This window comes from Ranitomeya imitator, chromosome 1, assembly GCF_032444005.1.
Source record: "Ranitomeya imitator isolate aRanImi1 chromosome 1, aRanImi1.pri, whole genome shotgun sequence".
NCBI classification, from domain to species: Eukaryota; Metazoa; Chordata; class Amphibia; order Anura; family Dendrobatidae; genus Ranitomeya; species Ranitomeya imitator.
Window position 1 is genome coordinate 506,014,979 of NC_091282.1, and position 23,424 is coordinate 506,038,402.

At 45.6% G+C, this 23,424-nt stretch overlaps 1 protein-coding gene across 1 annotated transcript in view; it reads left to right on the forward strand.

Annotated features, from left to right (window-relative positions):
- LOC138676820 (prostaglandin reductase 1-like) overlaps window positions 1-23,424 on the forward strand; it is a 79,701-nt gene that overhangs the window by 50,102 nt on the left and 6,175 nt on the right. The window contains exons 7-9 of the mRNA XM_069766472.1: window positions 4,597-4,752; window positions 7,526-7,631; window positions 21,763-21,881. Coding sequence (XP_069622573.1) covers window positions 4,597-4,752; window positions 7,526-7,631; window positions 21,763-21,881 — 381 coding nt within the window. The remainder of the gene's footprint in view (window positions 1-4,596; window positions 4,753-7,525; window positions 7,632-21,762; window positions 21,882-23,424) is intronic.

The window sequence follows — 23,424 nt, forward strand, 5'->3', positions numbered from 1 at the left end:
CCGGCGCCTGAACTCTCTGGTTCTTATAGGAATCAGGTGCATCTGTTTAATCAGTTCCTGACCAATTACCAAGAGGCCTCCTGTATATAGTGCAGCTCCACCCTGTGGTCTGGGCCTGTGCAATGTGTTAGCTCAGTTAGTGTTTAGCTGCTGAGTTTGCCTGGCCTTGCTCTGAGTTACTCCCTCTGAGCTTTTCTCTGTCCTTTTGCCTTGTTCTTGTAGTCCGCCCTCCAGGAGGCAGAATATCGTGGTCCCTGTGTCTTTGTCCCTGTGTCTTGTTCTATTGCCTTGTCTGTACTTTGTCTTTTCTCGGTCTCCTTGTCCGTGGCTTCCTTCCCTGCTTTCTTTCCTTGTGTTTTCTGTCTGCTTATACTCCGCACTCTTGCGGCTCTGCACTCAGACCTTGCTTCACACTCTCTGGCTTTGCTCTGTGGCTCCGCTCTTTGCGGTACTATCTGGCTCCGCCTCCTGTGTTTCTGCACTTGGCTCCGTCTCCGCTCTTGGCTCCGCCTCCAGCGTCTCCGCTCTTGGCTCCGCCTCCAGCGTCTCCGCTCTTGGCTCCGCCTCCAGCATCTCCGCTCTTGGCTCCGCCTCCAGCGTCTCCGCTCTTGGCTCCGCCTCCAGCGTCTCCGCTCTTGGCTCCGCCTCCAGCGTCTCCGCTCTTGGCTCCGCCTCCAGCGTCTCCGCTCTTGGCTCCACCTCCAGCGTCTCCGCTCTTGGCTCTGCCTTCTCCTTCTCTTTTCTTAGTTCCACTTTCTGCTTGTTTCCTTTCCTGCACCTCCTGTGTGAACAGGTCCCTACCTGTACCTTCATTCTCCTTTCCTTCTGGCTTGTTTCCGTACCTGCATCTTCTGTGTGTACAGGTCCCTACCTGTTCCTTCATCACTCTCACAATAGGACTGCACTCGGGTGTCATCTGAGTGCAGCCTGATTCATACACCACATCAACCAGTCCTGTGTATCCTGTGTTCCTGCCGTTCCTGCCCTGCCTTCCAGTCCTGTGTTCTCTGCAGTGCCTCCCAATCCTGTGTTCCTGCCAGTCCTGCCGTTCCTGCCCTGCCTTCCAGTCCTGTGTTCCTGCTGTCCTAGCCAGTCCTGTTTCCTGCCGTGTCTCCGCCAGCCCTGAGTTCTCCGCCGTGTCTCTGCCAGCCCTGTCTCAGCCGTGCCAGCCTACTCGTCTGTGTTCCAGCCGTGCTCTTCTGCCAGTCCTGCCTAATGCCCGCACCAATCCTGGTGTTCCTGTCTCCCAAGTGGGATCAGCAGCCACAGCCAGACACCACCCTGGAGTAGCACCTGGCAGCTGCAGGGAAGCTGTTATAGTCACGCCCCTTCCAGGGTAGTCTGGTTTGTGGCACAGTGGGGCCACAAACCCCCCGAGCTCGCGCCCACCAGTCAGGGCGTGAGCGTGACACAGGTGTTTTCCGATAATAAAAAGAAAAATATGACCTTGGTTGGTGACCAAAGGCCATTTCTTAATACGAACGTTACAATTTCTGGCAGCACAGAGAAGCCGTGACCATGCAACGCCAAATTATTGCATTACAGTTTATGTAACGCTGTTCTACATATTTTCAAAAGTGGTCAGGTTCAGTTATGAAATCAGCCATTTCTTAATGATTTTGACCTCATCAATTCAAATCTGACAATGAAAATGTTTAGTTGGCTCTTGCTTCTATGATGTCGATGATTTTTCATTTCAATGCTACATATAACAGAGGTGGAATTTTTTTCAGGTATTAATTTTTTTTTGTTTTTATTTAATAGATTGAGGTATTGTGAGGGTGTTCTATTCAAAAAATCTTTTTTTTCCTGAACTGGTCTAGCTTTTGAGATAATTCATCCATAAAAATAAGGCACACCCCCAATGTGACTTGTGTGCGATAACAACAATGCCATAGCTTTTGGTCTTTTCTAGGGTTGAGCGAAACGGGTCGAAAATATTCAAAAGTCGCCGACTTTTGGCAAGGTCGGGTTTCATGAAACCCGACCCGACCCCTGTGTGGGGTCGGCCATGAAGTCGGCGATCTTTTGAATCTAGAATCGGAATTCCGATACCGATTCCCGATATGTTTAAGATATCGGGAATTGGTATCGGAATTCAGATTTAAGTGTAAAATAAAGAATTAAAATAAAAAATATCGCAATACTTACCCTCTGACGTGCCCTGGTACTAATCGGGAACCTTCCTTCCTTAGAATCAGCCTTCCAGGACCTTGCGGTGACGGCGCGGCTTGTGATTGGCCGCGCGGCCACCCATGTGACCGCTCGCGCGGCCACCCATGTGACCGCTCGCGCGACCAATCACAAGCCGCGACGTCACCGAAGGTCCTGGAAGGGCTGATTCTTAGGAAGGAAGGCTGCCGGAAAGAAGCAGGGCGCGTCCGAGGGTGAGTATATACCTAATAGGAATATACTCACCCTCGGACGCGCCCTGCTTCTTTCCGGCAGCCTTCCTTCCTAAGAATCAGCCCTTCCAGAACCTTCGGTGACGTCGCGGCTTGTGATTGGTCGCGCGAGCGGTCACATGGGCGGCCGCACGGCCAATCACAAGCCGCGATGTCACCGCGACGTCACCGCAAGGTCCTGGAAGGCTGATTCTAAGGAAGGAAGGTTCCCGGTTAGTACCAGGGCGCGTCAGAGGGTAAGTATAGCGATATTTTTTATTTTAATTCTTTATTTTACACTAAAATATGGATCGCAGGGCCTGAAGAAGAGTTTCCGCTCCTTCAGACCCTGGGAACCATGGAAACCCAATGCACTGCATTGGGTTTCGAGTTTCGGCCGACCCCGACTTTTTTATAGGATCGGCCGATTTCACTCGACCCGACTTTTGAAAAAGTCGGGTTTCGTGAAACCCGACCCGATCCTATAAAAGTAAAGGTCGCTCAACCCTAGTCTTTTCACTCTTTAACAGTGTCTTGGGTAATGTAATATCCCATATAATTATTTTGTATTTCAATTTGCGGGCTTATAATGCTATATTAACAACTTTTTGAAGCCAGAATTCTACTGTGATTGATTTGGCTCTAGTTTCTGAGATATTTAATAACTAATCTGGCAAAACCGAAGTCCATATTCTTAATTAGCACCATAAACTTTAATCTAAAATCGTTCAGGCATTGTTGGCACCAAAATCATGGTTTACCAGTGTAATTAATGCATACAAGTTTCATTACTCTGAAACATTACTATTTCTGCAAATATAAATATGCAGAATATTTTGTTTTGCCAATTTTCTGAAATTGACCACTAAAAATGCATCAACTTTGATATGTTTTAAAGAACCACAAAAAGCCAAAATATCACAAATATTTCTTTAGTCAGTAAAACCAGATTAAACTGCATATACACATATATACCTATAGGACCAAGAGCAAATTGCACTTTTTTTGTGGTCTTCTATTCCTCCAAATAGTATACAGCAGATGTGTCATATACTAGACTTGTCAAAGTGAAATAGGACAGTCAGTAATACGATAAAATCACAGCCACATATGCCTCTGGGAACTGGACGTCTTCTGCCTAGGGTGGGGGCGGTGTTGGCTGCCTTGGACACATCGTCTTTTGTTTGGTTTGTTTTTGTATTTTTTTTTTTTTTTAACCCATTTTTCTACTTTTCTTGCCAAAGATTATCGCAAAATGGGCACAGGACTGAGCAGATTTTAGCTGGGCAGAATTTTAATGTGTAGGGAATTGGAAGAAATGGCTGTCTAATGGGTATGAAGGCCATTATACAGATGATCAACGCATATTTATATATTTAATTATTTTGGATCGTCTTTTGTCATGTGGCAAGCTTCTTTTTTTTTTTTTCTTGGATTGCTGCTTACAATAGGTGGCACTAGAGCTCTGAAAATACTACTTGTATACTCAAATTCCCCAGGGAGCATCACATGGCTTAGGCTGAGTTCACATTGCGTTGTGGCAGTCCTTTATACGGACTGCATTACACTGCGGCATAACGCGGTGTAACGCAGTCCGTTAAAACTGCTATTGAGCTCTATTTTGGGCACATCGCTAGCGCACACCCATAGTAGGCGTGTGCTAGCGATGTTCCGTCATTGAGTGACGGACCCTGGGACGCGGGCTGCAGCGTTTCCGGGTCCGTCACCGCTAGCGCAGATAGAGCATCTGCTAGCTCTATCTGCGCTAGCGCGATGGCAATTCGGCACTTGCGTTAATGCAGCCCGTTTGATGCATGCGTTAAACGGGCTGCATTAGCGCAATGTGAACCTAACCTTATAAGTCTCTATATGCCAGTTTACCACTCACTCCACAAGGAGATGCATTACCCTCTGTAGCAATAGTGCTAGCATGGTTGATGGATTTCCTTATAGCTTTCATTATAGCCACGAATGGCACAATAGGAAATTCTAACATCTCATATACTATTAATTTGTAAGGTTCATGCCATTTGGCACTTCTCTGTGGTGTGCTAATCGCATAGAAAGGAGAACCAAAATTCAAAGACAGGTGTGAACAGAACTTAATACTGGAAATCATGGTGGCAAAGACTTGAAAATTAATAAATGATTATCTGTGCATAATCCACTGTCTGTTGTAATTGGAACGTTTAATTGTCAATTTTCTCCTTAGGGCTGTAAAGTTGTTGGATCTGCTGGTTCAGATGACAAAATCCAATATTTAAAAGATATTGGCTTTGATGAAGCTTTTAACTACAAGACAGTGAGATCTTTGGATGAAGCTCTGAAGAAGGCCTCTCCGGAAGGCTATGACTGCTTTTTTGATAATGTAAGTACAAAGTGTAAAAATATTAGTGCTTTTTTATTAACATATTTTATATTACAATTACAGGGCAGTTCAGAGCTTCTTGTAACCCATACTCTTTGGGGCCATAATGTTTTATATGCCCAAAATAGGGATTTTCGCTCAGATTCATTTTGCTGAATGTACATTTGTGCACTGGGCACACAATGCTTGTTTTACACACTCGTTTGGGCTGCACTTTGACAGCACGAGACGAAGCTCAGCCTGGGGGAGCAGTGCAAGCAACTAGCATGAAGTGTGTCACAGGAAAGTGTGTGTTGCATCCCCATCCATGGAGCTGTGTGTCCTAGGGAGACAAAGACCGCACTGGTTAAGGCTGGTTTCACACGTCAGTGGCTCCGATACGTGAGGTGACAGTTTCCTCACGTACCGGAGCCACTGACACACGTAGACACATAAAAATCAATGCATCTGTGCAGATGTCATTGATTTTTTGCGGACCGTGTCTCTGTGTGCCAAAGACGAAGACATGTCGGTGTTCGTGGGAGCGCACGTATTACACAGACCCATTAAAGTCAATGGGTCCGTGTAAAACACGTACCGGACACGGATGTTGTCCGTGTGCAGTCCGTGTGCCATGCAGGAGACAGCGCTACAGTAAGCGCTGTCCCCCCCCCACAGGTGCTGAAGCCGCGATTCATATCTTCCCTGCAGCAGCGTTTTGCTGTAGAGAAGATATGAATAATCGTGTTTAAAATAAAGATCTATGTCCCTCCCACCCCCTGTGCGCCCCCGTGCTGTTCTGAAAATACTCACCCGGCTCCCTCGTTGGCTGTCGCTGCTTCCTGTCCTGGCCGCACCTTCTACTGTATGCGGTCATGTGGGGCCGCCGATTACAGACATGAATATGTGGCTCCACTTCCCATAGGGGTGGAGCCGCATATTCATTACTGTAAATGAGCGGCCCCACGTGACCGCATACAGTAGAAGGTGTGGCCAGGAGAGGAAGGAGCGACAGCCAACGAGGGAGCTGGGTGAGTATTTTCAGAACAGCTGGGGGGGGCACAGGGGCTGGGGACATGGACCTTTATTTTATACACGAAAAACCACAAAAAAATGGATTATTCATATCTTCTCTGCAGCAAACGCTGCTGCACAGAAGATATGAATCGCGGTTTCAGCACGATGCAGGGGACAGCGCTAAACTTTAGCGCTGTCTCCTGCACGCTCCGTGTGGTACCCAGTGGGCACACGGGTGGCACACATGTGCCACACGTGTGTCACACTGATGTGCTACATAAACGCAGGGGCACACAGACACGGATAATTCCGGTACCGGAAATATCTGGACGTGTGAGACTGGCCTAACAGGGGATTCAGTCCTGCTCCAGTTTCACCTACAGGTGAGCAGCTTTCCGTGATGTTATCAGCAGGAGAGAGTGGAACTGAAATCTCTGGGAGAAGGTATTAGAGAGGAAGCTGAAGAGCCCTCCAGTACGTCAGAAGTGATACCATCCCCGGAGTCTCTCCATCTCCTGCTTACTCAGTCATTAGCCAAGCAGATGCAATTCTGCAGCTTTAGTGGTCAGACAAAGGTCAGTAAGTCTTGAGCTCAGGCCCATTGCAGGGATCATGGTGGGAGCGTGCATGAAAACAGTTAGTTTGGTGACAAACTTAGACTAGGAGATACAGCCAATTAGTAGCCCTAGTGTCCTGCAGACTCCAATTCTGGAGCCACCAGTGTCTTATGGAGACTACAGCAGTAAAGCGGAATCTACCGGATTATACAGAGATGTTCCGGGGAAAGCCCCCCATCATGGTCACGCGGTTGTTAAAGTGAACACCACGGTTTATAAATCACTCTTGATGTGAACTTACCTTTACTTAAGACATTCTTCATTAGGAAACACTGTTCAGTGCAGAACTAAATCAATAACTGCATTCTACCTAGGAGTGTCCCCCCGCACCCACTTCATCTCGTGTGCCAACTCCGGCTGAGCAGTACCCGTCTACACACCAATGGGGAGAACTGTGTGTTTAGAGTAATTTCGTCAAGTTTGTAAGCTGTTGTGCTGCACCACCAATAGGCCACCCCTGACGTTCATTTGATTGTTTCTTAGTCTCCAGTGAACCCTCGGTTACCACACTAGGCGGGTGCATGACTAGATAAATTAGGCCATCATAGTTACTATTTCTAGGCATTCTGAATGGTGCAGTGCAGTAGTCCTGACTGGGTGTGTGTGATTTAATGTTTCATTTTTTTGGTTGCTGTCATTGTCAACATTTTCACTGTATCCTGGGGAGCCAACACCGCTACATGGTCTACACCCTCTCAATTCTTTCTCTGTGTATACGTGGGAGATGAAACAAATGCTTACATATATTAGATGAACAAGTGGGAACTTTAGAATATTTTAGGTGTCCACCACTTCCATTAGGGAATGAATAGCTAGAGTGGCTTGTTGGTGCACATCCCTTTATCTTGGTAGGATTATTTAAAATTCTGGTTAGGGCAGTAAACTGCTGCGATTCCCTGCCTTATCTGACGGAAAACCCAGCCAAACAGCAAAGAAAATCGTGAATGTTGAGCTGACAAATATTAATAGACATACTGGTAAATATTATGTTAGATTATGCTAAAAAAACAAAAGACAATAAAAAGTTATTCACTGGCCAGAATGCTAATTGATAATTATATAATGAAACTGCAATCTGAAGAGGCGATAGGGTTAGGTATTTATCCATAAATGTGAATATGAATGTATAAAATGAACATGTTTTCACCTCTGCTCTGTAGGTTGGAGGAAAGTTTGCTGATGCTGCTCTACCGCAAATGAAGGAATTTGGAAGAATTGCTGTGTGTGGTGCAATATCCATGTATAATGATGCTACTCCACCAACAGGTACTATTACTATAGAAAATAATTACTTTAATTTATTTTAGTGACCCTCTACACTGGAGCTGAGGTACGTTGATCATGCACCCTTGCCCTACTTGGTGCACTCTATTTGACTCCTGCAAGACCTTCACTCAGACTGGCATGCTATTCCTCCGGCTTTCTGCCTTTCCTACTCCCCACATGGGAAAAGTATGGCTTGGCCTTACCACTGCACTTCCAGTGCCACCTTGGTGGCCCTCTTAGATGCAGGAGGAACGGGATTGTACTTGAGATGTATGGTGACTTTTCAATACCAAGGGTTGTGTTAACTTATTAACATTAACACATAATCAGGTAATGTATATGAGTTATGGTCGTGACAGTGTGTGTTGATGGCTAAGAGCAGTGGCCAGAGCCGAGTTCCAATTGCTGCTGTTAACCATTTAAATATCACTGTCAATATCTTAACATTGTTTAAAAGGCACAGCTACTGGTGCTAGTTTCCAGCATCCCTTCCCCTGTGTTGAAGGTTCACTGATGGGTTACCATGTAAGCCAGTGGCCTGCTGAAGGCCCACATTACTGCATCTTGGTTGAGCTTCATAGGAGAATATGATTATCAGTACATACTGCAACAGTGTTTTACTCCTAGTATATAGTATAAGCGATTGGACAATCGTAAGTGTAGGTCCCCAAGGGTGGACTAAAAACAAGGAGATAAGGGTTTTCAAAATATGAACATTTAAAACCCACCCTTTGCCCATATTTAAAAATTTAGAAATTAAGAAATAAAACATGTTGGTGTCGCTGCATCCGTAAATGTCTGCTCAATCCAAAATATAAAAATAATTCACACATATGCCATAAAAAAATAAAAATGTCAGAATTTCCTTTTTTTGGTCACACCACACCTCCATTAAAATATGCAATTTAAGAGATTAAAAACATTCTATGCAACCTCAAAAAAACAAGCCCTTACACAGTTCAATTGATGGAAGAATAAAAATATTACAGGACTCAGAAAATGGTGGTGACCCAAATCAGATTTTTGTTACAAACGTCTGAATTTTTTTCAGCACTGTAAAAAAAAAATAAAAATAAAAAATCTACGCAAGTTTGATGCCTTAATTATATCGACTTGTTAAATTATGCTTTGTGGCCAATTATATCATGCAGTGAATACCAAAAAAAACTAGAAAAAATACAAACAAATGTGGGCATCTAATTTATGTATTTATTTTTTTTTTTTTTAACAATTTTTCACTAATTATATTGTAAAATGGATAAATGGATGATCTCATTCAAAACTTCTATTCTTCCCATGAAAAAAACGAGCTATGTAGTTGAAAAAATATATAATGGAGGAAAATACTAAATTATAAAAATGGAAACTGGCTTCAGGAGCAAAGGGTTAAAGAAGCACTCCCATCAACATTTTTACGCTCTTAATTTATTGCAGTAATCATATTATATAGTACTGTGTACTTACAATTGCTTGTTTTGCTTTTCCACCTAGTTATTTCTACTTTTTTCCATTAGATATATGCCATCATGTAATTAAAAACTGACTGTTGTAATCCTTTTAAGCTCTATGTGTGTGTGTGTGTGTGTGTGTGTGTGTATATATGTATATGTGTGTATATACATATACTAGATTGTGGCCCGATTCTAACGCATCGGGTATTCTAGAATATGCATGTCCCCGTAGTATATGGACAATGATGATTCCAGAATTCGCGGCAGACTGTGCCCATCGCTGATTGGTCGAGGCAACCTTTATGACATCATCGTCGCCATGGCAACCATTATGACATCTACGTCGATACTGTGCCCGTCGCTGAATCAGAAACGTGGGATTTCTACGTCCTTAATGACAAAATCGTCGCTGTGCCCGTTGCTGATTGGTCGAGGCCTGGCGGGATGTCTACGTCCTTTATGACATCATCGTCGCTGTGCCCGTCGCTGATTGGTCGAGGCCGCCAGGCCTCGACCAATCAATCAGAGACGCGGGATTTCTACGTCGATGCTGTGCCCGTCTCTGAGACGCGGGATTTCCAGGACAGACAGACAGAAAGACAGACAGACGGAAAAACCCTTAGACAAATATATATATATATATATATATATAGAGAGAGAGAGAGAGAACGAGATATATATATATATATATAGATAGATAGATAGATAGATAGATAGATAGATAGATAGATATATAGATATATATATATATACGTAGATATATAAATATATATATGTATATATATATATATATCTCTTTCTCTCTCTCTCTCTCTATATATCTATATCTATATCTATATCTATATCTATATCTATATCTATATCTATATCTATATCTATATATATAGTGGGGCAAAAAAGTATTTAGTCAGTCAGCAATAGTGCAAGTTCCACCACTTAAAAAGATGAGAGGCGTCTGTAATTTACATCATAGGTAGACCTCAACTATGGGAGACAAACTGAGAAAAAAAATCCAGAAAAATCACATTGTCTGTTTTTTTAACATTTTATTTGCATATTAGGGTGGAAAATAAGTATTTGGTCAGAAACAAAATTTCATCTCAATACCTTGTAATATATCCTTTGTTGGCAATGACAGAGGTCAAACGTTTTCTGTAAGTCTTCACAAGGTTGCCACACACTGTTGTTGGTATGTTGGCCCATTCCTCCATGCAGATCTCCTCTAGAGCAGTGATGTTTTTGGCTTTTCGCTTGGCAACACGGACTTTCAACACCCTCCAAAGGTTTTCTATAGGGTTGAGATCTGGAGACTGGCTAGGCCACTCCAGGACCTTGAAATGCTTCTTACGAAGCCACTCCGTTGCCCTGGCGGTGTGCTTAGGATCATTGTCATGTTGAAAGACCCAGCCACGTTTCATCTTCAATGCCCTTGCTGATGGAAGGAGGTTTGCACTCAAAATCTCACGATACATGGCCCCATTCATTCTTTCATGTACCCGGATCAGTCGTCCTGGCCCCTTTGCAGAGAAACAGCCCCAAAGCAAGATGTTTCCACCACCATGCTTTACAGTAGGTATGGTGTTTGATGGATGCAACTCAGTATTCTTTTTCCTCCAAACACGACAAGTTGTGTTTCTACCAAACAGTTCCAGTTTGGTTTCATCAGACCATAGGACATTCTCCCAAAACTCCTCTGGATCATCCAAATGCTCTCTAGCAAACTTCAGATGGGCCCGGACATGTACTGGCTTAAGCAGTGGGACACGTCTGGCACTGCAGGATCTGAGTCCATGGTGGCGTAGTGTGTTACTTATGGTAGGCCTTGTTACATTGGTCCCAGCTCTCTGCAGTTCATTCACTAGGTCCCCCCGCGTGGTTCTGGGATTTTTGCTCACCGTTCTTGTGATCATTCTGACCCCACGGGGTGGGATTTTGCATGGAGACCCAGATCGAGGGAGATTATCAGTGGTCTTGTATGTCTTCCATTTTCTAATTATTGCTCCCACTGTTGATTTCTTCACTCCAAGCTGGTTGGCTATTGCAGATTCAGTCTTCCCAGCCTGGTGCAGGGCTACAATTTTGTTTCTGGTGTCCTTTGACAGCTCTTTGGTCTTCACCATAGTGGAGTTTGGAGTCAGACTGTTTGAGGGTGTGCACAGGTGTCTTTTTATACTGATAACAACTTTAAACAGGTGCCATTACTACAGGTAATGAGTGGAGGAAAGAGGAGACTCTTAAAGAAGAAGTTAAAGGTCTGTGAGAGCCAGAAATCTTGATTGTTTGTTTCTGACCAAATACTTATTTTCCACCATAATATGCAAATAAAATGTTATAAAAACAGACAATGTGATTTTCTGGATTTTTTTTTCTCAGTTTGTCTCCCATAGTTGAGGTCTACCTATGATGTAAATTACAGACGCCTCTCATCTTTTTAAGTAGTGGAACTTGCACTATTGCTGACTGACTAAATACTTTTTTGCCCCACTGTATATATATATAAATTGTCTAAGGGTTTTTCCGTCTGTCTGTCCTGGAAATCCCGCCTCTCTGATTGGTCGGGGCCTGGCGGCCTCGACCAATCAGAGACCGGCACAGCATCGACATAGAAATCCCGCGTCTCTGGTCGAGGCCGCCAGGTCTCGACCAATCGGCAACGGGCACAGCGACGATGATGTCATAAAGGACGTAGAAATCCCACGTTTCTGATTCAGATGTCATAATGGTTGCTGTCATGATCCCAATGGCAGGGGATCACAAAAGGACAAGCACAAAAAACAAAACGAGCTCTAGGGTGATGGAAACTGAGCTGACCGCGATCCTGAACCTAAACACACAACTAGCAGTAGCCGGGGAACGTGCCTACGATGATTCCTAGACATCTCGCGCCAGCCGAAGGACTAACTTCCCCTATTAGAAGAAACACAGACCTCACTTGCCTCCAGAGAAACACCCCACAGAAATAGCAGCCCCCCACATGTAATAACGGTGAAATAAGAGGAAAGCACATACGTAGTTATGAAAACAGAATCAGCAAAATGAGGCCCGCTAAAGCTAGATAGCAGAGGATACAAAAGTGAACTGCGCGGTCAGCGAAAAACCCTTCAAAAAACCATCCTGAAATTACTTGTACTCATGTGCCAACTCATGGAACATGAGGAGTAATTTCAGCCCACTAGAGCAACCAGCAGCAAGGAATCACATATCTGCAAGCTGGACTAAGACAAAAAATAAGCAAAACGTGGAACAGGAAAATCAAAACTTAGCTTGTCCTGAAGATTACAGAAGCAGGTAGCAGAGGTAAAAAGACACACTGATTACATTGATAGCCGGCGAGGAAATGACAAGAAAGCCAGGTTAAATAGGAAACTCCCATATCCTGATGGAACAGGTGGACACCAGAGACCGCAGAGAACACAAGTCACCCAGTACCATCAGTAACCACCAGAAGAAGCCCAAAAACAGAACTCGCAACAGGTTGCCATGGCGACAATTTCATAAAGGTTGCTTCGACCAATCAGCGACGGGCACATATATATATATATGATTGTGGCCCGATTCTAACGCATCGGGTATTCTAGAATATGCATGTCCCCGTAGTATATGGACAATGATGATTCCAGAATTCGCGGCAGATTGTGCCCATCGCTGATTGGTCGAGGCAACCTTTATGACATCATCGTCGCCATGGCAACCATTATGACTAGGGTTGAGCGACCTTGACCTTTTTAGAGTCGAGCCGTGTTTCGCGAAACCCGACTATCTTAGAAGTCGAGTCGAGGGGAATCGGCCGATTATCGCGAAAAGTCGGGGATCGACCGAAACACGAAACCCAATGCAAGTCAATGGGGGAGCATAGTCGGCAGTGAGTGGAGGCCAGGAAAACATCTACACTGCCCATTTTAATGGCAAAAACATCCATTCTTGTTACAGAAGCTTGTCAATCGTAATTTACCTTATAATAATTGGAAGGCATTTGAAATTGGGGGGTCATTTGGCTAAAGTTGTGGGTGGTAGGGCTGGTTCAAGTAATTAGTGGGCCCAGGAAATCTGGACCACGTCACGGCAGTGGAGCAGGGAGAGGTAAGTATTTCAACTTTGCAAGTGCTGTGATCCTGAGCAAGCAGGGGGGGCCCACTCGTTGGCATTGGCACTGGCACCGGGCCCCTCAAAGTACAGCGGTGTGTTTGCACGGCGGGGCGCCTCCCACTGGCAGCAACACTTTTGCGTACTATGAGAGGCCCTGTGCCAGTGACGTCGCCAACTAGTATTCCTCCCCCCACCTGATGAAGGAACCTGCACTTTCATCTGCACCTTCCTCTTTGTCCCCATGTAAGGTGGTATGGTATGCGGGAAGAGGAACCTGACTTTTAGCAGGGTCACAATCTTGTTGTGTAGCGTGCACGAGGAATGTTGCGTTATGGGTCAATGTACCAGCAGACTCATCTATCACTGGCTGGGCAATGGGCAGGATGAGGAGGAAACACAGATATAGGCCCAAAGAATAAAGTTGGCTAAATGCAGTTCAAAATTGGTAACACAGGACTAACCAGGGGCATTGCAGTGGAGGACAACTGGAATGAGAGGCTGACACAGAGAGTAGGCTCAAATCAGTAAGTAGTCGAAATGCAGTTCAAAATTGGCAACCGTAGTAAACAGGCGGCACAGCTTTGTTCAGTGGAGGAGAACAGCAAGGAGTGGCAGACACCGATAGTAGGCCCCAACCCAACTAGTAGGCCAAATGCAGTTGTTCCATTTAACCACTATTTAACAAGAGCCTGAAGATAGAAGCTCAGGAAAGGCAACCTGGAGAACACCTTGGAGTGGAAGACACCGTCTCCACACCCCATACCCAATTTGTAGGCCTAATGCAGTGTAGTTTCCAACAACTACTAAACGAGAGCATTAAGATTGAAGCAATGGAGAGGAAACCTGGGGAACACCTTGGAGTGGAACACACCGTCTCTACACCCCATACCCAATTTGTAGGCCTAATGCAGTGTAGTTTTCACCAACTACTAAACGAGAGTAGGAAGATCGAAGCAATGTGGACGAAACCTGGGGAACACTTTGGGGCGGCAGACACCGTTAGTAGGCCCTACCAAAGTTGTAGCCCCAATGCAGTTTTAAAATTTCTAGAGGCTGAAAACAATACTATTGACGCTCAGCTTTTTTCAAAGGAACACAGCTGAACTGAGTGGCGCAGACAGACACAGGTAGTAGGCCTTAAACCAAAAATGTGGCTCACTGCAGCTTAAAAAAGGTTACAGGGGTACACAGGCAGCATTGCTCTGGGCAGTGGAGGACAATTTCAATAGTGGACCGCAGACAGACTTTGTACGCCTACTATTTAAAAAAGGATGCTCTATGCAATTAAAAATAGGTTCCAGGGGTACACGGGCAGCAGTGGTCTGGTCAGTGGAGGAGTAGTAGAAAGAACGGGCCGCAGACAGGCTTCGAAGGCCTAACATAAAAAAATATTGGGCTGTAGGCACTTTAACATTGGTTCAAGGGGTACACGGGCAGCAGTAGACTGGTCAGTGTAGTAGTAGTAGAAAGAATGGGCCGCAGACAGGCTTCGAAGGCCTAACATAATAAAATTGGACAGGCTGTAGGCACTTTATAATTGGTTCCAGGGGTACACGGGCAGCAGTAGACAGGTCAGTGGAGGCCTAGTGGAAGGAGGGACCGCAGACAGGCTTCGAAGGCCTAACATAATAAAATTGGACAGGCTGTAGGCACTTTATAATTGGTTCCAGGGGTACACGGGCATCAGTAGACAGGTCAGTGGAGGCCTAGTGGAAGGAGGGACCGCAGACAGGCTTCGAAGGCCTAACATAATAAATTGGGCTGGCTGTAGGCAATTTAAAATTGGTTCCAGGGGTACACGGGCAGCAGTGGTCTGGTCAGCGGAGGCCGATTGTAATGAGTGTCTGCCAGTTAGTAGTCCAAAACAATAAATAAATGTGAATGTCTCGCATTAAAACAAAACGAAAACACTAAAGGGTGCAATCATTAGGTACAGGGGTGGGATCATCTGTGTAGTTTCAGACCTACTAATTTAGCGCAAAGTATTTACTATGGTAAATAGAGGACACTGCCCCTGACTATGTTAAGTACCATCATACATGTCAACACAATGTTATTGTCAGTGGCAGGAATGGAAGGATGTCAGCACATAGACTAAACATTGGTGGAAGTGTGAGAGATAACTGTGGAAGTGGTAGAGCAATGTTTGACCTGGGGGTGCGTGAACTCTCTTGTGGCCGGCGGTACAGGCCCAGGGCCCCTCATGTTACAACAGTGTCTGACGTTGGGTGCGCACCACCACCGCCAGAGACACTTTATTGTACTATGAGTGACCCAGTGGCAGTGCTGTCGACCAAAAGCGGGCACACCCACCTCTTCAGACAAACAGCACTCTCACGGGTGCTTGCGCCAAGTGGCGATACCACGGCCCCGTGTGGGGAGTTTGACCATTTAGGGAGGTGTACACATGTCGTATGCTGGACAATCAGCTGCAGCAAATTAGACATTAGAAAAGTAATTCACAGTAGTCCACAGGCAAGAGCTTTTCATAGGAAAGCTAGGTGTCGGCCGGGCAAGGTGGGGCAAAAGAATTCGAAATCCAGTTGTGGTTCATTTTAATGAATGTTAGATCATCAACATTTTGGGTAGCCAGACGAGTCCTTTTTACGGTTAATATTGAACCTGCAGCACTGAATACTCTTTCTGATAGCACACTAGCTGCCGGGCAAGCAAGCTCCTGCAATGCATATTCTGCCAATTCTGGCCAGGTGTCTAATTTTGATGCTCAGTAATCAAATGGGAATGACGGTTGAGGGAGAACATCGATAAGGGATGAAAAATAGTTTGTAACCATACTGGACAAATGTTGTCTCCTGTCACTTTGAATTGATGCAGCAGTACCTGTCCTGTCTGCGGTCATAGCAAAATCACTCCACAACCTGGTTAGAAAACCCCTCTGTCCAACGCCACTTCTGATGTGTGCACCCCTAACACGCCTGGTCTGCTGCCCCCTGGAGCTCGTGTGAGAACGATCACAGGCGCTGTGTGCTGGGAATGCCTGAAGCAAACGGTCAACAAGAGTTGATTGTTTGGTTGCTAATATTAGTTCCAAGTTCTCATGTGGCATAATATTTTGCAATTTGCCTTTATAGCGAGGATCAAGAAGGCAGGCCAACCAGTAATCGTCATCGTTCATCATTTTAGTAATGCGTGTGTCCCTTTTGAGGATACGTAAGGCATAATCCGCCATGTGGGCCAAAGTTTCAGTTGTCAAATCTGCGGTTGTGATTGGTTGAGGGGCAGTTTCAGGCAAATCTACGTCACTTGTGTCCCTCAAAAAACCAGAACCCGGCCTTGCCACGCAACCAATTTCCAGTGCCCCTGGGAAAGCTTCCTCATTAAAAATATACTCATCCCCATCATCATCCTCCTCGTCCTCCACCTCCTCTTCGCCTGCTAACTCGTCCTGTACACTGCCCTGACCAGACAATGGCTGACTGTCAACAAGGCTTTCCTCTGGTGCAAACGCCTGATCCTTTATGTGCGTCAAACTTTGCATCAGCAGACACATTAGGCGGGTTGCTCATTCTTATTATGGCGTTGTCTGCACTAACCAGCCGTGTGCATTCCTCAAAACACTGAAGGACTTGACACATGTCTTGTATCTTCGACCACTGCACACCTGACAACTCCATGTCTGCCATTCTACTGCCTGCCCGTGTATGTGTATCCTCCCACATAGCAGCCCGCCTCTGTTCGCACAGTATCTGAAGCATGTGCAGTGTTGAGTTCCACCTTGTTGCAACGTCTATGATTAGGCGATGCTGGGGAAGGTTCAAAGACCGCTGATAGGTCTGCATACGGCTGGAGCGTACAGGCGAACGGCGGATATGTGAGCAAAGTCCACGCACTTTGAGGAGCAGGTCGGAGAACCCAGGATAAGTTTTCAATAAGCACTGCACCACCAGGTTTAAGGTGTGAGCCAGGCAAGGAATGTGTTTCAGTTGGGAAAGGGAGATGGCAGCCATGAAATTCCTTCCGTTATCACTCACTACCTTGCCTGCCTCAAGATCTACTGTGCCCAGCCACGACTGCGTTTCTTTCTGCAAGAACTCGGACAGAACTTCCGCGGTGTGTCTGTTGTCGCCCAAACACTTCATAGCCAATACAGCCTGCTGACGCTTGCCAGTAGCTGGCCCATAATGGGACAACTGGTGTGCAACAGTGTCAGCTGCCGATGGAGTGATTGGGCCACTGCGGTCTGTGGAAGAGCTCTCGCTTCTGCAGGAGGACGAGGAGGAGGGGGTGCGAACGCCTACAGCCAACTGTTTCCTAGACCGTGGGCTAGGCACAACTGTCCCGAAATTGATGTCCCCTGTGGACCCTGCATCCACCACATTCACCCAGTGTGCCGTGATGGACACGTAACGTCCCTGGCCATGCCTACTGGTCCATGCATCTGTAGTCAGGTGCACCTTTGTACTCACAGATTGCCTGAGTGCATGGACGATGCGCTCTTTAACATGCTGGTGCAGGGCTGGGATGGCTTTTCTGGAAAAAAAGTGTCGACTGGGTAGCTCGTAGCGTGGTTCAGCGTACTCCATCAGGGCTTTGAAAGCTTCGCTTTCAAGTAACCGGTAGGGCATCATCTCTAACGAGATTAGTCTAGCTATGTGGGCGTTAAAACCCTGTGTACGCGGATGCGAGGATAAGTACTTCCTTTTTCTAACCAGAGTCTCATGTAGGGTGAGCTGAACTGGAGAGCTGGAGATCGTGGAACTAGCGGGTGTGCCGGTGGACATGGCAGACTGAGAGACGGTTGGAGACGGTATTGTTTCCGCCAGTGCCCTAGATGCAGTATTTCCTCCTACAAAACTGGTGATTCCCTGACCCTGACTGCTTTGGGCTGGCAAAGAAACCTGCACAGATACTGCCGGTGGTGCGGAAAATGGTGGCCTTACAGTGACGGAAGGGATGTGGCGTTGCTGACTAGCTTCATTGGCCGAGGGTGCTACAACCTTAAGGGACGTTTGGTAGTTAGTCCAGGCTTGCAAATGCATGGTGGTTAAATGTCTATGCATGCAACTTGTATTGAGACTTTTCAGATTCTGACCTCTGCTTAAGCTAGTTGAACATTTTTGACAGATGACTTTGTGCGGATCAATTGGATGTTGTTTAAAAAAATGCCAGACTGCACTCTTCCTAGCATCGGATCCCTTTTCAGGAATAGCAGACTGAGCTTTAACCGGATGGCCACGCTGTCCTCCAACAGGTTTTGGCTTTGCCACGCGTTTTGGGCCAGATACGGGCCCGGCAGATGGAACCTGTTGCGATGTTGATGCCTGCTGCGGCCCCTCCTCCACCTCCGCTTCAGAACTACTGCCGCCTGCACCCTGTTCCCCCAATGGCTGCCAATCGGGGTCAACAACTGGGTCATCTATAACCTCCTCTTCTAGCTCGTGTGCAACTTCGTCTATGTCACCGTGTCGGTCGGTGGTATAGCGTTCGTGACGGGGCAACATAGTCTCATCAGGGTCTGATTGTGGATCAGTACCCTGAGAGGGCAATGTTGTGGTCTGAGTCAAAGGACCAGCATAGTAGTCTGGCTGTGGCTGTGCATCAGTGCACTCCATGTCAGAATCTACTTGTAATGGGCATGGCCTGTTAACTGTTTGACTTTCTAAGCCAGGGACGGTATGTGTAAAGAGCTCCATGGAGTAACCCGTTGTGTCGCCTGCTGCATCCTTCTCTCTTGTTGTTGTTTTTGCTGAAGAGGACAAGGAAGCGACTTGTCCCTGACCGTGAACATCCACAAACGACGCGCTGCTTTTACATTTACCAGTTTCAGAAGAGGAGGCAAAAGAGCTAGAGGCTGAGTCTGCAAGGTAAGCCAAAACTTGCTGCTGCTGCTCCGGCTTTAAAAGCGGTTTTCCTACTCCCAGAAAAGAGAGCGTTCGAGGCCTTGTGTAGCCAGACGACGAACCTGGCTCCACAGCTCCAGACTTAGGTGGAATATTTTTTTTCCCACGACCACCTGATGCTCCACTTCCACTACCATCATTACCAGCTGACAATGAACGCCCACGGCCACGACCTCTTGCACCAGACTTCCTCATTGTTTTAAAAACTTAACCAAAGTAACTTTATTTGTTGCTGTCAAACAACTTACACGGTGAGCTATAACTTCAGTATGATTTCGATATCCCTTTTCAGGTTGGTGAGACCGCAAGGAAAATCAGGCACAATGTTACACACTGTTTTCTGTGGCACCAAATCACAGAGATGCCACACACGCAGGACTGTCACTCAAGCACAAATGTCAATATTAATCTCCCATTTTTTTTTTTTTTCAGGGAGACTTTAGAAACAAAATAAAATAAAATGATTTTTTCAGGATGAATTTAGAAACCAAATAAAATAAAATGATTTTTTCAGGGAGAATTTAGAAACCAAATAAAAAAAAAATAGGCTTTCTATGGCCCACTGAGTGAGAGATGGCACACACAGGAGTCAGGAGTGGCACACAAGCCCAGAGGCCAATATTTATCTCCCACTGATTGATTTATTGATTTTTTTCAGGTAGAATTTAGAACCCAAATCAACCAAAAATATAAATAGGCTTTCTATGGCCCACTATCTGAGAGAGATGGCACACCCAGGAGTCAAGACTGGCACACAAGCAGAAAGGGCAATATTAATCTCCCACTGATTTTTTTTTTTTTTTTTTTTTTCAGGGAGACTTTAGAAACAAAATAAAATAAAATGATTTTTTCAGGTAGAATTTAGAACCCAAATCAACCAAAAAAATAAATAGGCTTTCTATGGCCCACTGAGTGAGAGATGGCACACACAGGGATGGCACTCTAGCAGAAATGCCAATCTTAATCTCCCACAAAAAAAAAACAGGGACTGTCCTACAATTACTATCTCCCTGCAGTAATCTCAGCCAGGTATGGCAGGCAGCAATAAGGAGTGGACTGATGCACAAATTAAATAAAAAGTGTGGACAAACAAAAAAGATAGCTGTGCAGAAAGGAAGGAACAAGAGTATTTGTGCTTTGAAAAAAGCAGTTGGTTTGCACAGCGGCGTACACACAGCAATGCAGCAATCAGGAACCTTCTAGGGCAGCCCAATGAGCTACAGCGCTGAGAAAAAAAAAATGTAGCTTCCACTATCACTGCACACCGAAGGTGGTGTTGGACAGTGGAAATCGCTACAGCACAAGCGGTTTGGGGGTTAATGGACCCTGCCTAACGCTATCCCTGCTTCTGACGAAGCGGCAGCAACCTCTCCCTAAGCTCAGATCAGCAGCAGTAACATGGCGGTCGGCGGGAACGCCCCTTTATAGCCCCTGTGACGCCGCAGACAGCAAGCCAATCACTGCAATGCCCTTCTCTAAGATGGTGGGGACCAGGACCTATGTCATCACGCTGCCCACACTCTGCGTTCACCTTCATTGGCTGAGAAATGGCGCTTTTCGCGTCATTGAAACGCGACTTTGGCGCGAAAGTCGCGTACCGCATGGCCGACCCCGCACAGGGGTCGGGTTTCATGAAACCCGACTTTGCCAAAAGTCGGCGACTTTTGAAAATGAACGACCCGTTTCGCTCAACCCTAATTATGACATCTACGTCGATATTGTGCCCGTCGCTGAATCAGAAACATGGGATTTCTACGTCCTCTATGACATCATCGTTGCTGTGCCCGTCGCTGATTGGTCGAGGCCTGGCGGCCTCGACCAATCAGAGACGCGGGATTTCCAGGACAGACAGACACAGACAGACAGACACAGACGGAAAAACCCTTAGACAATTATATATATAGAAGATATATTGACTGTGTATATGTTTTAACGAATATTTGAGCCCATGGATCCATTGTATGTCGTTTTGCAAGCCGGCGAGAAAATCTCACAGTACGGATGCCATACGGATTACATATACGGAGGATGACATGCGCTAAATATGCTGCCACACCCTGCCTACGGATGACATAAGGATCACTATTTTGGGAACATTTCTGCGTGTTACGGCCGTAAATAACGGACCGTATTTTAATTCGCCTAGTGTGATGCCGGCCTAACACAATAGAGAAGATGGAGAAATTTTGTTCTCCATCTTCTCCTCAGTGTGCTCAAATTCTGATCTAAGAAAATCGGATCACATTACACTGATTAAAGTCCAGATCATTCACAACCAGAAGCATGGATCACACGATCTATGTGCAATGAGAGGAAAACGATCAAACGCCCAGCTCCCTCAATCCAAATGAAATAGTGTATGGCTTTAATAAACAATCCACAAAACATATCAACAGGACAGTGTAGATATGCTATGTGTTTCAGATCAATTATGATCCTTCTTCATGGCATGACTATGCTGACCAGAGTTTGATCAGAGTGTTATTTGCTTGGATGAGAAAATCTACAGTGGTTTGCCCCTGCCTTTATAGTGGAGTGAAACAAGAGCCCTATAAAAAGCATTGTCCTGTGCTCTAAGACTTCTTGTAATGTCTCTCACATTTAGGCCTTTTCTCTCAAATATGGAGATCTTATTTTAAAAGACGCATGAAAATTTAGGCAATTCTTGGTAATTCACCTAATAAGACTAGTAGTAAACTAATTATGTCTCATTTTGTTCTGCGTCTTTTACAGGGCCTTATATACAACCCACTCTTCTTTTTAAGCAACTCTGCATGGAAGGCTTCATTGTAACGCGCTGGGCAAATCGGTACCAAGAAGGACAAAAAGAACTCCTTCAATGGGTTTTGGAGGTAATTACAATGTTATATCTGGTAATTGGTGGGTATTACATGAATATGGAAATTCAGATATTCCATTAGGACCTTATGTGTTCCTCAAATGTGTATTGTAAAAGTTCTGTGTTTACTGATTTCACGATTACAGTGTGGTTTCTACATTGTGGCATCTTCTCTATTTCTATGGATAATTTTCTCCCCTGATAAATTTCTTTTGTATGTTAATGACTGTTCCTGACACAGGAGTAATTTATGTCCATATTTTTCAGATTAGAAGACTCACCAGATCATAAAACGCACCACAAATTTTGGGGTGTGAAATAGGAAAGAATTAATTCTTATAAGATGAGGGTCCATATTATAGTTCAAATACAAAGTACCTTACCTGGGGGCCAGTGGTGGTGGAGCGGAGACACAGGAGGCATGTCCCTTCCTCAGGAATCAGTGGATGGGAGGAGAGGGTATCCCAGTGGTGCGATACTGTGGGCCTGGTGTTGGCAGTCAGGCAGAGTGTGTTGTATGGAGATGAGTCCCTTCCTCAGGAAGCCAGCAGCAGTGTGGCGATACTGAGGCATGGTGTCGGCTGTGAATAGAGAGAAGTACATCATTGTTTTCCCGGCAGTCATTTTCCTGAAGCCGTGGGCTGCAGGAGGCATCGCATGCTCAATTTGTGATCTCGGCCCAGCTGAAAACTCAATCTGCGAATACACGTCCTCCAGCAGTCATTTCCCTGAAGCCTACAGCCTCAGGAAAGTAGCCGCTGGAGGCGGTGAGTGCGTTGGGGCGAGATCTTCATTTGTGCATGCGCTGCTGGAGGCGGCCTATTGCTTCAGGAAAATTGCTGCCTAGAAACCAATGATGCACTCAGCTATGCTCACCACTGACATCTGGCAAGCAGAATCACCACACGAATGCCACCACCGACTTCCTAAGGAACGGACACTGCTCCACCATCGCAGCAACCCCCTGGTAAGCCTGCATACGGACTATAAGATGCCTCCATTTTCCTGCAGCTGTTAACTAGCTAAATGCCGCTGTCAGTGCACCAGAAATCCCGCCCATTGATGACCCCCCCCCCTTGTCATGTGAGTGCGGGTCACCTATGGGTTGACATGACAACCATAGGTCTGCTGCAGACCTCTATAGTTGTCAAAGCCAGATTGCCCGGTGGTCGGCGCTCATAGCAAGTGAGCATTTCTGCTACATACAGGCGATCTGATCATCACTTGTATGTAGCAAATCCAATCAAAGTCGTGCAGCTTCTAGTCTCCCATGGAGACTGTTGAAGCATTCAAAAAGTGGGAAAAATATATATTTTTTTTAACTCAAATTGCCCCCCTCCCTTTCGCCCCATTCAAAATGGTTTCACACTTGCGTTTCAAAATGCATGCGTTTTTTTGATGCGTGCATTTTTGCATGTGGTGAAAAAAACGCCGCGTTTTGACGCGTTTACATGCGTTTTTTCATGCGTTTGCGTTTTTTTAACGCATGCTGAGAAATGTGTGACAGCTGCCAATCATCAAAATAAAGTAAAAAACCCACTATAAACAGAAATAGT